The 16,848-nt window shown below is 42.0% G+C and overlaps 1 protein-coding gene across 3 annotated transcripts; it reads right to left on the bottom strand.

Moving 5' to 3' along the window:
* Positions 1-3,176: 3,176 nt before the first annotated feature.
* LOC133115375 (uncharacterized) lies at positions 3,177-13,852 on the bottom strand. 3 transcript variants are annotated; one of them, XM_061225253.1, is made up of 10 exons: positions 13,650-13,852; positions 12,979-13,062; positions 12,617-12,740; positions 11,902-12,074; positions 11,417-11,565; positions 10,756-10,936; positions 10,447-10,534; positions 7,675-7,750; positions 7,418-7,506; positions 3,177-7,048 (listed from the first exon to the last, which is right to left on the bottom strand). In XM_061225253.1, the coding sequence occupies exons 2-10, from the start codon at positions 13,028-13,030 to the stop codon at positions 6,205-6,207; spliced, it is 1,776 nt and encodes a 591-aa protein (XP_061081237.1). In that variant the 5' UTR covers positions 13,031-13,062; positions 13,650-13,852; the 3' UTR covers positions 3,177-6,204. The 3 variants fall into 3 exon arrangements, with proteins under 3 accessions (XP_061081237.1, XP_061081238.1, XP_061081239.1); XM_061225254.1 differs by having other exon boundaries at positions 10,447-10,531; XM_061225255.1 differs by lacking the exon at positions 11,417-11,565.
* Positions 13,853-16,848: the final 2,996 nt, after the last annotated feature.

Below are 16,848 nucleotides of genomic sequence, written 5' to 3'. Positions count from 1 at the left end.
GCCCTCTTAGAAGATGATGGAAAACAGCCAGAAGACAGGGAGGAGTTGACAAGGGAGGTTAATGTGACACCGCTGCTACTTTGTGCTGCTTCGGCAATAGTGGGTCGAAAGGCTGACTTGGCCACTCGTCCAGGGGCCAGACACCCTGGTCATGGAGAGCCATGGGGTCTGCTGGGTTTTGTTTTGACCGGCAACCGATTCAGATCCAAGAAACCAGGCGAGGTGAGTCACAGTAACTATGTAATCGACTGCTTTAATTGATCAATCAATTGGATATCAGGCACATGTAATAATTCCTCATTCAACTTGACATAGACCCAAGTTGTGTGAATAACAAGGACCTGGTGCTCGCCTGTACCAAAGTGTGGCGTGAATGGATCAAACGTGGGTTACCAGTGTTCGATTTCCCATTTCAATCCCGGGTTTTGGGTTTGAAAGGGGTACTACTGCTGCGTGGCTCGTCCTGTCAATGCCCCATGTTGCGGTGCCCCATGATCTGGACCAGACCGGGCCGGTACCGAGGCTGGTTGTTCCAGACTACGAGAGGGTTCAGGGGTCCACGGTTCATTTCTCTACAGCAGGGGTAGGCAACCCTGGTCCTGGAGTGCCAGAGATGGTCCTGGTTTTTGCTCCGTCCAAATGTATGAATGTATCATCGGATCCGTTTTAGTCGTAATTAATCAGGTTTAATGAATGCTGAAAAACCATGTGCAGAATATTGAGGCTCATCCATCCATCTTGTGATGGAGCTCAGGTGGAACATCACTGCCACTGCAGGACCAGCACTGCCTATCGGCTGCCGTGGACTGCGTGCTAAAGTCACATATGAAAAGGTACTCTCCAACTGTGGTGTGTAAAGCAGCCAGTGGGGTTCCTCTGCGTTTGCAGAGAATCGGACATTCCAGATTTGGGCTGGAATTAGACACGCCCAAAGTATTTCAAATTCAAATAATAATAATAATAATAATAATAATAATAATAATAATAATAATAATAATAATAATTCGGTTAACATGGAACATTTTATTGTGATCTGTAAAATAATTTGCTAATAGCCGGAGAAGAGCGCACATATGTCGGGTGACACAGTGCAGCACCGCCAAGCCCACATTCCGGGAGAAATTTACCTGAATGAAGAGTCCTGGGTGAACTCTAGTAAATAAGGGTTCCAGTGGTGATCGTTTGCTGAGGAGAAATGGTGCATGTTGTGTTGTAAAGAATCAAAGTCAATCCACAAGGGCTTCTCCCACCAAGCCATTCATCAGAGACTGCCAGCGGAAAGACCGTTTTAAGAAAACAAATGGGCTGTTTTAAATCCCATCAGCTGTTGCACGTCCCACGTGTACACTGCTCGCACGTGAGGCAAGGCATGTTAAATGAACACAAGGACTTTACTTTAACGGAGAGAAACACGCGATAAACTTGTACACAGAAATGCACGGCTAGGAAACTGGGAAATAAGTGCTGAGACCACACAAAGAAGAACATGCAAACTTAAATGCAAGGAAAAGGCAGGTAAACACACTAGAACCAATGACAAAACACGTGCAGCACGTAGAGCCAATATTTACACTCGAACAAGGGACAGCACACGCACAATGGGCCACGTCTGGAAAGGTAGACTGACGACACCTATAGGTCATAAACTGGAACTGACATAACATCCGCTCATTGACAGTGCAGGAAAAAAAATCCCCTTGCTATGAATAAACCTACGTTTTTTTCCATCCACTTCCTGGAAAACAAGAGTCATCTTGTACCACTGGTCTATCAAACGTCTGTCTATTTTCCTTTTCACTCAGCGGATACTCAGTGGTGTGCCCCCTTCCTCATTTGACGTCGGTCAAATCTACTCCCACAAGATCCGATTCACTCCTGCAAACATCATATGGCGGAAGCTAGTGCCGCTGTGCCGCTCATTTCAGCGTTTCAGATTGTCTTCATACTGCCAGTCAATCCTCCATCTGATGGGGCGACATGGCTCAGGCCGTAAGAGCAGTCGTCTGGCAGTCGGAGGGTTACTGGTTCGATCCCCCGCCTGGGATGTGTTGAAGTGTCCTTGAGCAAGACACTTAACCTAAGTGCTCCTGACGAGCTGGTTGGCGCCTTGCATGGCAGCCAATTGCTGTTGGTGAGTGTGAGTGTGAGTGTGAGTGTGAGTGTGAGTGTGAGTGTGAGTGTGAGTGAGAAGCATCAATTGTACAGTGCTTTGGATAAAGGCGCGATATAAATGCCAACCATTTACCACATTATCCATTGGACGGAAAAGGTATGGCACAGGTAGGGCCTTTTCCAACTTCAGACAGTGCTGTGGATAGACTACAGAAATAACTGTAAACTTTTCATCCGTTAAAAGCCAGGAGTGCCGCCAAGCCATCAGAAAGGCTTTTAGAAAGACTTTTCAAAATTAATCCTTTCAATTTGGATTAATTACCTTGCTGGGAGTGTAAGTCAAGAGAAGTTCTTTTTGGCTTCATTTTCTAACATTCTTCAACACTTTTGCCTGACCTCACTGCATTACACTTTGCAGACACACAGTCAGGTTAAGTACTGCCTTGAATTTTCCTGACTACATGGTGCACGTTGACTCAAAAAGATTTAAATGCCGGTAATTTGCATAATTGCTGTAATGCTGCGCTGCTTTGTGTGAGCTGCTTTCTTGCAGACCAGAGCGCCGTATATTTTCTTTTAAAGTAATTAAAAAATACATTTTGTGTAATTTGTTATTGTGTTTTTTTTTCTTTTCGTTTTTGACAAAACTTCTCTTAACAGGAAGTGATCCTTGCTTTCTAAAGTGATTTTTTACTTACTTCTCTTTTGATGCGACACAGCCGATTGTGTGCTGGCATGGGCCAGATTGGATTGGAGATAAGCTTGTGCCTTGGCCGGGTGAGATGGCCAGCAGCCCCACGTTCCCCACTTCCACAGGTAAGGGTGGCCGTAGCGTAGTGGTCAAGGTACATGCCTGAGACGCGCAAGGTCGGCGGTTCGATCCCCGGTGTAGCCACCATAATATCCGCACAGCCGTTGCGTTGATACAGGGGAGGATTGTCTCCTGCTTAGTCTAATCAACTGTATGTCGCTCTGGATAAGAGTGTCTGCCAAATGCCAATATTGCAATGTAAAGATTACCATATTATCCCAAAGGAATATGACACCGTAGCACAGCCAAGATCTGCAGGTAACTGCTGTTTTACTTTAATAATAAATCATTTTAATATACAGTATATACAGTATACAGTACCACACCATGCACTTTGCACAAAAGAGCACAAATAAAGAAAATATACGAGAATATAGCCATGTAATAGACCAGTAATCAAGGTAAAACAGTTACGGTAAAGCTTCAGTTGAACCCCTCGCCATAATGACGTAACAGATTGTGAGGTACCGTTCAGAGGACCCAGACCAGGGAGTATGCAAAACGAAAACGCGGACTGGATGCACATAGACCAACACGTAATACAGACGGTGGACATTTGCATAGAGTTAGGAGACGTAGTGATAGTGAGAGACAGGTGTAAAACCCCACGCTAACCCAATGACGGAATTTAGCGAGGGCCGAAGGGGGTTTTGCGTGCTTGTCCTTCTGGTGTTGCTGGGAGAACATTAGTAGGGTTATTATTATCCTCCGTACAAGAACAGAGCACAATTACGTTTAAGAATATACTGGGTCCGTTGCCACGGGTCAGATATGGATTGACCTGCCCCATATCCCGCTTACGGCTGGCCTGAAACGGATCAGTACAATTCTTAATATTCTCCGTTCTCAAACGGGGCCATATTGTAAGCTTAGTGGTTACTATAGTTTTACTCGTTTATCTGACTCCATTTAAGATATATAATTTAGAAATTTGGGTTTGAAACATACGCATTACACTCGACTCTTACCTACGCCACCATTACTCAATATATGCTCCCGGGATTAGCATTATTGCTGAAATCTCAGTTCGGTGGAGAACACAAGTCCAGTCAGACAAGGGTCCAGTCAACACAATACATGCAAACCTGCCATGATAGTTGCGAACCCAGGTCGGCGTAGCATTAACTGGGCTCCTTAGAGCTAATTTGACAGGAACCAGCGCCGTAACACCCATCAAATTACAAGAGCCGTGCATCACCGATCCTTTAATGGACAGAAACTTGCTGGCCTCACAGCTTAGAACTACCACAAGTATAGTATTCAGTTGTAATTTAGGCTGAAAAGGTACAAGATGAATTAGAGTCAAAATAGTTTATTCGCAGACAGGTAGGTCATTAGATTTAGAATGACAATAGTCAATTACAGATACACAAATATTTTGACGCAGACTCAAAACCCACCTTTTCAAACTCTACCTTAGTCCTCCCTCCTGATTTCCCCTGCCCCTCCTTTCTGATATCCCTATCCTTATGATGACAACTATGTTTAGAACAGCATTTCATGTGTATTTTGCTAGTTCTGGATGTGATGCTTTGATTTATGGTAGAACCTATGCACTTGTAAATCGCTTTGGATTAAAAGCGTCTGCCAAATGACAATGTAAAAAAAATGTAAAAAATGTAAACGTAATAGAAGTAGAGTAAATCATCATACCTAGCCTGTGTTGGCTACACACAAACAAAGAGTATAGAATATGCCGTGTATGGGAAGCCAATTACGATCTTCCGTTGCTACACATACATAGAACGTGCTGTGCGGGAAGCCGGTTACGGTCTTCCCCTGCTACACATACATACATAAATACATACATACCCAAGACATGTTGTGTGGGAAGTCGAATACAATCTTCCCAGATTGGTCTGTCTCCCTTGCTTTTATGCCAAATCATACATTTGAAACCAGGCGGCAGTGCCATAAATCAACCTGGAGGGGTGGTCAAATCTGGAATTTAGACCGGTTCGATCCCCCGCCCAGGCTGTGTCGAAGTGTCCCTGGGCAAGACACCTAACCCTCAAATGCTCCTGATGAGCTGGTCGGCGCCTTGCATGGCAGCCAATCGCCGTCGGTGTGTGAGTGTGTGTATGAATGGGTGAATGAGAAGCATCAATTTGGATAAAGGTGCTATATAAATTCCGACCATTTACCATTTACCATAAAATCGAAATTTCATTTTGATAATGAAAAATAAATTACAAGAATTAAACAAATAAACTAACAGACAGACTCAGAAACATAACAACAGATGATGTTAGGTTATGTCAAATTATATAAAACTGGTATGACAGATGTTACTGTCCTAAAATGATCAATAAATGTATGGTAGTTGTCATTTGGCATAACCTGACATAATCTGTAATGCCATCTTGTGACAGCGGCTATGTCATGTGTATGACAGTGTTATATCAAATAATGGCTCTTTAAACGCGATTTAAGGGAATGACAAAATATTTAAAAAATGTAAAACCCCAGATAAGAACCCCTTTAGATTTTTTGCCTGTGACAGGGGGTCTTCAGATGAGGATACAAGGGAGTGTGGTGGAATGTGTGCTATTAATAGGTCAGCAATGCGGGCTTCAAAGAAGCCTGGCCATAAGTGTGCTGAATAAGGGTTTTAAATACATTTTAAAAGCAACTGCAGTATACGTGGTTTGCAGCCTTGCTGCTTAATTTCGAGCTCACTGCAGATGATAAGGAATCTTGCTCAGACATGAGTAGAGAGAAGTGTAATCATGCTGAGAAGAAATTAAAACCTTCTCAGTATGCACCACAGACATAAGAGACTTAGATATAATAATCTTAGATATAATTCTCATATAGCAGGACTGGATACACTTTTATGTGTGGGTGTGGAGATCTTAGCATAGAGAGGTTCAGACCACAAAGTGGCTTTCACGCGATCAGTGTCAAAATGCTCAAGATGGCATCAGGCCATGAAATTCCTACGGAGGGAGCGTCATCACCAGACTTGGCAGCAAAGTTAATGCCTGGCATAGTGCACAGCTCAAAATAAAGTTGTGAACAATGTTACAATGAAAACATCTGCTCTACCACCTCGCAAATCTTACAGCCCTGAAGGATGATGAACAGTGTACACATAAGGATGGCTTTTCTTTGTCTTTGTTTTGGGGTGGATGAATGCTTTTGAACGTCCAATGCTTCCTGCTCTTAAGTTGATATGAAATGAAAATTTAGAATTTTCCACTGATGTGAGTCACCACCATGAGTTAATCAGTAACCAGCTTACTGACCGGAGCTAAATATGGGCAGGAGACTGCACACTGTTACACTCTCTGGTAGGAACAGTCGACGAACATTTGAAGGCTGGAAGGAGTATTCAATTCAGAATGTGAGGGGCTTTCCGAGTCGGTTCTTGGCAGGAACTGCGAGATGACGGAATTCCCCGGTATTCCCCCTTTGCGAGCCTGAACTTGCCCAATGCAGCTCTCGGGACCATGCACTGAAAATGCCGGCTTATCCGCTTCACAAGGTGCTAGACGTGAGTGTTCTACGTGTTCTACCATGGTCTGAAGTACTTGGCAGCCTTCTTCACAGGGGGCCAGAGTGTGTGCTGGGAAATTAGCCCGGCTCTGAGCAGTCCTGCCGATCGCTTCGCCTAAGGACTCGTATCCGTCATCTGCGCTGCAGGGGAGCACACAGCCGAAAGCTTGGGTGTTCTGCAGTAAAGAATCTAAGGTGTCCGCCTTGGAGCAGGACGGATCGGCGCCCTCTGCTGGAGGAGGGCTGTCTCGTGGGCCCCACTCAAAGTCGGCGGGCATGATGGAAAGTCCTCTCAACAAATCAGGGGCGAGCAGTTCTCTGCGCAGATGTGCTAGTGGACTGGAAGTCTCCAGCAGTCCAGGTTCAGTGCAAACGGGGCAGGAGTCCGAGCTCGGGGCGGGCGGAGCAGCTGGGCTGGGGGCCCCACAGCCTGAGGACCCCAGGGAGGCTGGGCCAGGCGACCTGGGGCAGAGGATGTTCCTGTAAGCCGACTGAGAGGAGCTGCAGGAGCACCGCTCGGTCTCACTGTCCTCGCGGATGCCGACACCGCTATTTATTGCCGGCTGACCGGGGCAAACATTTTCATACGAAACGTCTCGGTCCCATTCTGACCTCACTGGACCAGCCCTGAGAGAGGAACAAAGCAGGAGCCTTTAGATAATGTGCGAAATTAAGGATTGTTTGCAGTAGCAGCAAAGTGACTGGCAGTCCATCGCTAGCCACTAAGAGCTGCTACTGTCGAAAACAAATCAGACATTTGTTAGGCCAGTTCTGTCACTGCAACCCACGACAGGCAAGGACAACTACCGTGACAATAGAACTTTCAGGATCACACTGCAATGTCTGTTGCTGTCGCTGGACTATAAACATTATCGCTGGACTACAAACTGGCCTTAAGTGTCTGTCCAAAGCTGACCCCAGTAGGCACACCACATAACGGTACAAGGTTATTTACACTCTCCCATTCCCCACACAGAGTAATGTCACCCAGCTCACCAGGACTTCTCCACAGTGTGACCAATGGTCAGGGCGTCAGGGCGGATGGGCCAGGGATCATACAGCTTAGGGGTAAAAACCTGTAACGACTGCATGAGGGCAGAATTGTGACATAAAAAACTGGAAGGCACAGAAAACTCAATTAGTATGGCTAGTAAGCTAGTACAAGCATCTCAGTTGAGAGTATATATCTTGCTGTGTCCCTAAGTCGATGGAGCACTAGGAGGCCTTGCGCCACAAGGCAAAATAACCTTTACCTTGGTATTCCCAGAAAGCATGCATTTTATTTCATTCGAGGGGGTTGGAATTGTGTCCCACCACTGGGTCTTGAGTCTGCAAAATGAGAAGACAAAACAGGGCATTCAAGTTAATATTGCTGCTGTGTTGTTTTTGCTTTATCTTTACCGATTCTTTTGCGTGGTCACACAGGCTTTGACTCAAGTTACAGATTTCACAACTTTCACAACAAATTTCACTTCCCCTCACCTGGCTCGATGACTGGAAATGGTTTAGAGGACATGGGAAAGCAGGACCGCTTTTAAAATACATTCACCAAGCACTTTATTAGGAAAATGTTTATTTTATTACACCTACTTCCATCATGTGATTATCTAATCAGACAATTGTGTGGCAGCAGTGCAATGCATACAGTCATGTGAATACGGGTCAGGAGCTTCAGTTAAAGGTACAATAGGTAAGATTTTTGTGTTAAAATATTGTTACAAGACCATTGTAAATCCCTTCCTATCATTGAAAAAGGCTCACTGACATGTTGGCTCACCCTCTACCTGTGTTTATAGTCCTTAAATTCGGGTTTCAAAGTGTACATTTGTCGGGCCATCACGCTGTATCAGAACATTGTACAGCTGTACAACAATTAAAGCACATTCATTATCCTAACCCGCTTATCCTGAACAGGGTCGCAGGGGGGCTGGAGCCTATCCCACCATACATTGGGCAAAAGGCAGGAATACACTCGGGACAGGTCGCCAGCCCATCACAGGGCACACACACCATTCACTCACACACTCATACCCACGGGATTCGAACCCAGGACCTCCTTGCTGTGAGGCGGCAGTGCTACCCACTGCACCATCTGTGCTGCCTAATTCAAGCTCATTGGATGAAAATTGCCACAGTCAATGGCGTGGGGGCTTATTCAAATTGCACTCCAGACAAGTGATCACTGAAACTCTGTATACTATTTATTATTATCCAGACTACATATCTAGTTATAAAACAATACCAGTTTGTTTTCAGTAGTGTCATGGTGGGAGGTAATTCTCACTGGTGCCACTAGTTGGCCGAGGATTATTGTTTCCACCTGTTCCTCGTTTACGCCAGGGGAATTACCTCCCGGGAGAGTATTTAAGACCAGCAGGGACTAGTTTCTGTGCTTTTGTGTTCAACCGTTCGCCCTTGGCACAAAGCCGGTAAAGCGCCCGGTAGACTCTAACCCTATACGAGTCAGGTACGGTGCTGGTGGATAATTCTCTCATTGCTAAAAAGGAGAAATATCTAAAAGGTAAGGAAGGCGTACAGCTGGAAGTGTTGTGTGTGCTGGCGCCTTCCTCAAGGGTTTTGTTTTTCTTTCGGACTCGTGTGAGTCGATGGTAGAGGGACGTTGTCCCCGGTGTTGTATTTTGGTTTGCATTTTTGTCCCGAGCTGCGCCTCGAGGTTTTTATTTTCGTGCCTAGCTTTTCTCGCTAGGTTGTATTTTCTTTTGGTTTTCACTCAGTGCCCAGCTATTTGGCACGGTACCAAAGTATTGGATCGCCCTAGTTATTTAAGGGTTGTTTTACGTTCTCTAGCCGTTTTTGAGCTACTTCTCTGTTTACGATTTCTAAGTTTGGTTTGTTTAATTTCCTTTCCTCCCATTGTTCCGGGAGAGATCCTGTTCCTAGCTGGGTATCCCTATTTCGGTTCTCCCTGGGATTTAGTGACTGACACGTTCGCGTGTCGGTTAAAAAAGGTTCTACCTTTGGTCGCCCCTGGCTCTCCGCTTAGCTTCCAACGCTACAAGTAGTTAGCGTGACGAATTTACAAATATCCACTTACAATAAAATATAGGCAATATGAACATAGTAGCAAGGGTTGTGCTTCAGGTGGATATTTGTAAATTCGGGAAGCTAACTAGTAATAACTCATTTGCTTGTTGTTACTGATAGCAAACTGGTCTTGTTTTCTAACTAGACAAGCAATAGTATGCAGAGTTGATCGCTTTGCAATTTGTCTCTTTATCTCTTTACTTGTTCAATCATCTGTGTTTAGCTAAACCTTTATTTCTCTCAAACTGTAAGTTACAGTTGCATTGTTTGTGATAGACTATCATATCTTAGATATATAGCCGGCTAGTTACGTAGCCAAATAACTTGCTTGCTGACAATATAGTTGGTTAGCTAAAGTGAAAACTGCAAAAAGACCATCTGACCATTCATCTATTTATTTTGATCTGACCACTCATTCTCTTCCATTCTCTACTCCAGTGAGGTTTGGCAAACTCCGGATGCTTGCTTTTCTTTATTTGGCTCATGCCACCCTTCCAAAGAGTTTGTTGGTATGGAGGTGCCATTTTATGGTTCTTTTTGACACTTGACCCCAAGACGCAAACAGTCTCTGCAATTATTAACTGTGATCCTTAGGTTCTTTATGGCCTCCCTTACCATCTCCCTCACCATCTCCCTCACCATCTGTGCATACGTCCCCTTCCTGGCAAGTTTGCAACCATCCCATTTGTTATCCACTTAGTCCTTACAGTGCTAAGTGGTAGGTTTAACCATTTATGTCTTTTTTGTAACCATTATCAGACGGTCAATTACCAGTTGTCTCTTCTGAATTGCTAGTTCTTTGGCTTTTTCCATACTGATGGATGCCAAAGGGATTTTGCATGTTTGTTACCATGTCACCTTTTTATATGCTAGTGAAACAGGGAGTGATGGAATGACTGATGATAAGTACCTCTGAAGCAAAAGTAATTTTCAAAAAGAAAATCAAGTAAATCAAACAATTATTAGAACTCTTCTCTTACCGAGTCCAGCACCAATAAGAAGCACAGATGATTATGATGAGGAATACAGTAAGGATGATTATCGGCAACACACTCTGATGGGAGACTGCTGGAAAAATCAGACGAGAACACAGTCTTTGTTATCGACATCAAAAGCTGGAAATGGTTCAATAATGTTTCACAGTTGTCAAAAGAACAGTCAACAGGAAGCTGCAACATTCGCACCCTGTACATTCCAGGGCAAGATCGATAACCAGGACATGGACTCTGTTTTCATACTGCCTGTATTTCTGCATGGTAACAACATTTGGCCCTTTGTCTGAATCTCACCTCTCTTAATCCCTGTGTCTGACTTACGGGCAGTCCACTCCACCTCCTGGCTCCAGTCACTGAACTGGCTGTTGTAGAGGGGGGAGTATAATCTTGCCAACACAATGTATTTGCTGCTGGGCTCTAAAACATTGCCTGGTATTTCCTGGGATGGCAGAGTGGCAGTGATGTTCATCCAAGGCTGCAGAAAGAAAAAGAATCAGCCCTACAGACGCAGGCATCTCTTATTGGAAAAACACACTATGCACAGCCTTTTTTTGTGTGAGGGTTACACAAGTATGTTACAAAACCACAAAGTTCCTTCAATTTGCCTTACATGGCCAAAATATTATACAAGGTAGTGTATGACACAGCTACTATGAGAGAGCTAGAATTATAAAGTTTAGATGAGAGAACTAGTATTAGGGAAAGTCAGTGTTAAAGAGCTAGTATAAAAGGAGAATTTGAGAGGTAATATTACAGCTAGTATGAGAGGTAGTATTAGAACTAGTATGTTAGAGCTAGTCAATATTAAGAGAGCAAGCAGAGGTTGTGTCTGAGCTAGCATGAGAGAGTTGGTATTACAGAGATTATAAAAGAAGAGGAATATCAAATTATTTGAGAATTATACAGTAAGTTAGCACTGAAGCGTATACTATGTATATAGTATCAGCTTGCTTACTGCATCTGCTTCTCCTATCTTTCTGTACTTCAGTTGAGTCTGCAATTGGTCATACAGGAAGGTATGCTCATAATGGGTCTTGCATGTGATGTTGTAATTGCCATTCTCCATTAAAACCACAGACAATATCTCAGGAGCTTGAGGCTTGACTGCAGAGGACAGGGTAGAGACAGTTAACAGCACAACTGCAGGTATAACAGCATACACAGCAAAACTCTCAATGTTAATGAACTCGTATAGATCTTACATGATGATCTTATATGATATTTAATACTGAATGTTTTTTGTGTCACACAACCAAAGCAGTGTCCAACACTATAAAACTGTTTTTTTTAAAAAGATTCTCCTGATATTTGCTGCTACAGTTTTTCCAGATGATAACCATGGTCTTGAATAGTCCAAAGAACAACTGAGTTCATTAATATCATTGAGATTTCAGCTTCTGAGTAATTCATTACAGGAATTAGACATTAAATCATACTCACTGCTGTCAAGTGCAGTGATAATCTTTGTATTTATTACTCTCCCTCCTTCCAATAGGTTTCTTGTGTAGTTTTCAGTGTTTATCATCAAAAGCTTTTTAATTGTGCATCCACATCTGGACAGGGATTTTGAGTTTCTGCTGCTATCCATGTCCATGAATGTACACATGAAGTGACTGTGGAATGATTATTGGTGCGAAAAACAATAAACATCCAGTTAGCAAAAGGCAAAAATACTTTTAATGAGAGAGGTCAGAGGAGGAGGGCCAGACTGGTCGAAGCTTACAGGAAGGTGACAGTAACACAAAATGCACAACAGTGGTATGCAGAAGATCATCTCTGAACACACATCGCATCATAACTCTAAGTGGACAGGCTACAGCAATAAGTTTAAATAATATGTACTAATAAATACCTAAAACTCAGTGTATATAAAAATTATATAATAAAGTAATATTATCACAAATGTAAGAAGAGTCTAAAACAAATATGTTAATCACAAGAAGAGACAAAGATAGATCGACTGAACAGAGATATAGGTAGATTATGGATAGACATAGAAATATAGATATACACATGGATATAATATACTTTTAATTCTCAGGAAACTTTTCCCCCCACACATACGATTTTCCAATAGGGTGGAAGCAACTCCAAAGAAACATCTCTGCTTTTTTTCTGAAAAGTTTTATCAACAAATGAAAAAGGAAAAACTTACTTCTTATGTGGTGAAACTAAGTCTAAGCTGTATGCACTACAGTTGAAAGGCCAGTCCTCTGACTCGCAAACCATTGTGTCTTTATAGTCATAGGAGCAATTTAGGTTGAAAATATTCAAACGTGCTGTAAAAAAGAAATAATAGTAAGCAGTGTTAGATAATCCCCTTGGGATCCTTGTAAGATAAAATAAAGTAAACTTTGAATTCACCCTTGACGATAATGAGATTGTTTTAAGGAGAGGTTAATGGATTTTGAAAAGAAAGATGGTACTGAAGCTTATTTCAGCTAAAACTTTTCCTAGGAAATGTACAGTATAGTATAGTTGAACATTGCAATGACAATTAAAATAGAAATGACTCACCATAAGACAGTGAAACTAACTCAAGTAAAAACACCAAGATTTTTACTAGCATGTTTGAGGGAGATGTGACGTTTGTTGTTGAATCTAGAAGACAAAATAGGACAAAAGTATAGCCTCCTCAATTATTATTATATAAACAGGGGAACATCATGGTGTCATGTAATTCTATAAATGTGTCTCTCAATAATGTTCTTTACACTAAGCCAGGGCACATTATTATATATTACAGTACAGTAAAATATATTTGCTTTTTTTATTTTGTTATATAGTAGGCTGTATAGACATTGCAGTAGCCTATTGTATATAATGTATTTGCTTATACTCAACGTTTGTTATACAGTATAGACTAGCATGTCACAGTACATATATTATATCATATAATGTATTTACTTTTACTCAGTTTTGTTATATCGACGCATATAGGATATTATAGTGCAGCACGCTACAAAGTTTTTGCTATAGGCTACATAGTTTTGTTATATATAGTAGGCTATAGTGATACTGAATGTAGCTGTTCACTTTTAGTTTTGTTATGCTACATATACATTGACTATTCATATTGCAGTACAGTAGCTTTAGCCTGTATATCTGATTATGAGCAGTTTTGTAAAACAGCTAATCTAACCGACACGCTAACACATACTCTGACAACAACAAAGAGAACAATTTACCTTAATTTTGCTCCAATTAAAGTTTGGAACGGCTTCGCTAAAGTTTTGAATTTAGTATTGAATTGAATAAAAAATCCATGAAATGGTCATTTCTGCTCTTACACTAGCAAGAGGCTATCTCGCTGGCTTTAAGCTGTCCACTGTGGTTTTCGGGAAGGAAAAGGGAAGTGTTGCGCTGACCGAGAGTGGGCGGATTTACTCCATTACTGCGAAATTACTGCGAATACTCAGCCCATCCCAGACCAGCCTCCAAATATGACATAGGCATAAACCTAGCCTACTTTATGCTCATTTCAGACTGTAAACGTGTCTAAGAGGCTGGACACAACATGTCGCGGGAAATGTTTAGGGTAGGCTACGTGCGGTTAGAATCAAGTTTGCGGGATAAGCACGGAATGATAAATTACATTTAATATTTTACAAAAAGACAGTATAAATTAGTAAATTTCTTACTAATGCATGTAAAGACGTAACCACTTAGTTTACGAAAAGCACTTAACATTAAATCGGACTAGATCAAAGGTGCGGTTCTTTGCTTTGTCTCCTTCGACTCTTCACCATTCCTACCAGTTGTTGCTGAGGGGAATGGAGCACTCCAAAAGTATGACATGAGTGAAATGTGTTACTGAGTAATGGGTACTGAGTCATACTAAGGGCTACCAGTTTGTTTTGTCACGCACAATACTGACCTTTGAGCTAGAGTAGGTCAGAGTTCACCTAAACTTATCTAAACTTCATGTATAATAAACATATTTGTGATTTTAAAAAAATAGCAACAGAATAAAATTAAATTTTAGATGCAGCTCACTAGTGAGTTGTGCTATTTTTAGAACAGGCCTGCGGGCGACTCATGTGGTCCTCATGTGGGGCGACCTGGCACCCATTTTCAGATGCAAGGTTTTGTCACAGACGGGTGTTAACTGTAGCTCAGGTGTTTCCTATTGTGTGGATTGTGAATATATGTATAGTCTTGGTTTCATCCTTAGTTTTCATCTCATTGGATTTTTGAGCCATCTCATTGCACATATAATGATATGTGCAATCTCATTGCACATATCATTACGAAGACCAGAGAACTATGGCAGAGAAGCGACTCATCTGTAATCTAGACAGGACAGAAGAATTCATTAAGAAGGATAGCACAGAAACTGGGTATATCAATTACAGCTGTTTGGAAAATCCTGAAAATGAAAGAACCACTGATAGACTCAGAAATGAATTCTGCACAGGTGGGCCACACATCTGCAGCAGATGGCAGACAAAGTGCTGTTCAGAAAACCCCCAAAACAATGTGGCCTCACCAGTGGGCAGGGGTGGAAATGTCAGAAGTCACTGTGTGCAGAAGACTTTGGGAGCAGAATTACAGAGGCTAAACTCCAAGATACAAACCGCTCTGCAACAGCAGGAATCTAAAGGCCAGATTAGAATTAGCCAAAAAAAACAAAAAAAAAAACATAAAATTAACTAGAAGAGTGCTGGAAGAAAGTTTCATGGACAGATTAGGCCAAAATAAACCTTTACCAAAGCCAAAAGTGTCTCGAAAGGATCAATCCACTATCACAAGCACCGCGCTCATATGTGAACAAGAGCCATCGAAGAGCACAGATCCGATGCAGACCCCACACATTGCCTACGCAACCAAACCTCTCAAGTCTCACCCATTGACCGTGAGACACACGCATTTCAACCAGTTCACACGCTCACATGCCACATCTGTCTTTTCTCACGGTGAGTCGCCGAGAAGGGATAAAACCCACTACACGGAAATAAACATGATTTTAAAAGCAGTCTCGTTGGATTTGGAGCCACGTTTGGACACTAGAGGATCTTCTGACATTTTTTGGTGATCTTTACCCGTCTGGCCGGTAGGCGGGGTTACTGTGAGGATCTGCCGCGTTTGTCCCACTCTGCACCTGCACGCTCAGAAAGGCGGTGTGCTCTGATGGGTAGGTATACTGTGAACAACGCTCCAGTAAGTTTGTACGTTTTAAATAGTAAAATATTATTTCAGTTGAAAACTTCGACATATTTCATGTGTCACGTCATTTTTTTCTATGAATTGTAGTGTTTTTAACCTCCCATGTCGAAGAATTTTATGCAAACTCAATGTTAGCTACTAGCTGCTATTGGCCTATGTTTGGGAACATTGCTTAAATATGTGAGAATATGAAAGTTTAAATGCAATTCCTTATGTTTTGCTTGTGCAGCCAATGAAAAGATGCCCCTGCGAAAATGATAGAGATAATTGATGTTAATTTGAATTTAAATGTTTACTGAGAGGGGTTTACAGTCTACCAGACAATTTTACAAGAAAAACTCAATTTAAAATTCAATTTACTTGACACTGCACCAATCTACCCCAATCTGCCTAAACCTTGCGAGGGGCCCCAGAGATTTTGCGTTACGCCACTGGGCAATATCGTGCAATATCGTGATATTTTGAAGATATCCTATCGTATCGTACCGTAAAATTTCATATCGGTTCATCCCTACCACACACACACACACACAGTCAGTCACGCACGCACATACACACTCAGTCACACACTCAAAGTCACACCCTCGCACAAATGCTCACAAAGATCACCTCTTTCGAGCTATTACATTTTTTTCTTACATGTGTAACTAAATCAATTTATTTTATTCAGCTGAGTTTGTCTTATTGGTTTGGCCCGTCATTTTCAGTTCTATTTGTTTTATTTGTGCTGGTCAATTATAAACTTAATTATAAACTAAATTATAGTTTATATAGTTTATATAAACTCAATTATAAACTAAATTTGAGTGGATTCGGCCAAGGGGCCTCTGCGACCAAAACATACACAATGTCGATTTGCTCCAGCCCTGATTTGCAATCTCACTGAGTTTTTCATGAGAGCCCTGTACGCAACCCAAGCATTCAATCATGGAAAAGTGTAAAGTTTTGGACTGGCCAAGGCAGTCATCTGAGTTAACCCTTGTGCGGTGGACATATTTCTGTTACTCAGGACCTTTTCGCAGGTCTGGTGGACCCATACCATTATTGGGGTCTTAAAACAATACAGTCATAACAATTTATGTAAAAATACTTCACAGATGTTGACCTTATCTTAATTACAAGCAATATAGACCATAACATATAGCATATATGGTTAATATGTGCCATTTACCCCTGCTAAATCACATTCATTAGTATTCGTGCCCACAATAAGGCGGAAAA

Source organism: Conger conger, chromosome 16 (genome assembly GCF_963514075.1).
Source record: "Conger conger chromosome 16, fConCon1.1, whole genome shotgun sequence".
Classification (NCBI taxonomy): Eukaryota; Metazoa; Chordata; class Actinopteri; order Anguilliformes; family Congridae; genus Conger; species Conger conger.
The sequence above is the reverse complement of the archived record's forward strand: the minus strand, read 5'-3'. Positions and strand labels throughout refer to the sequence as shown.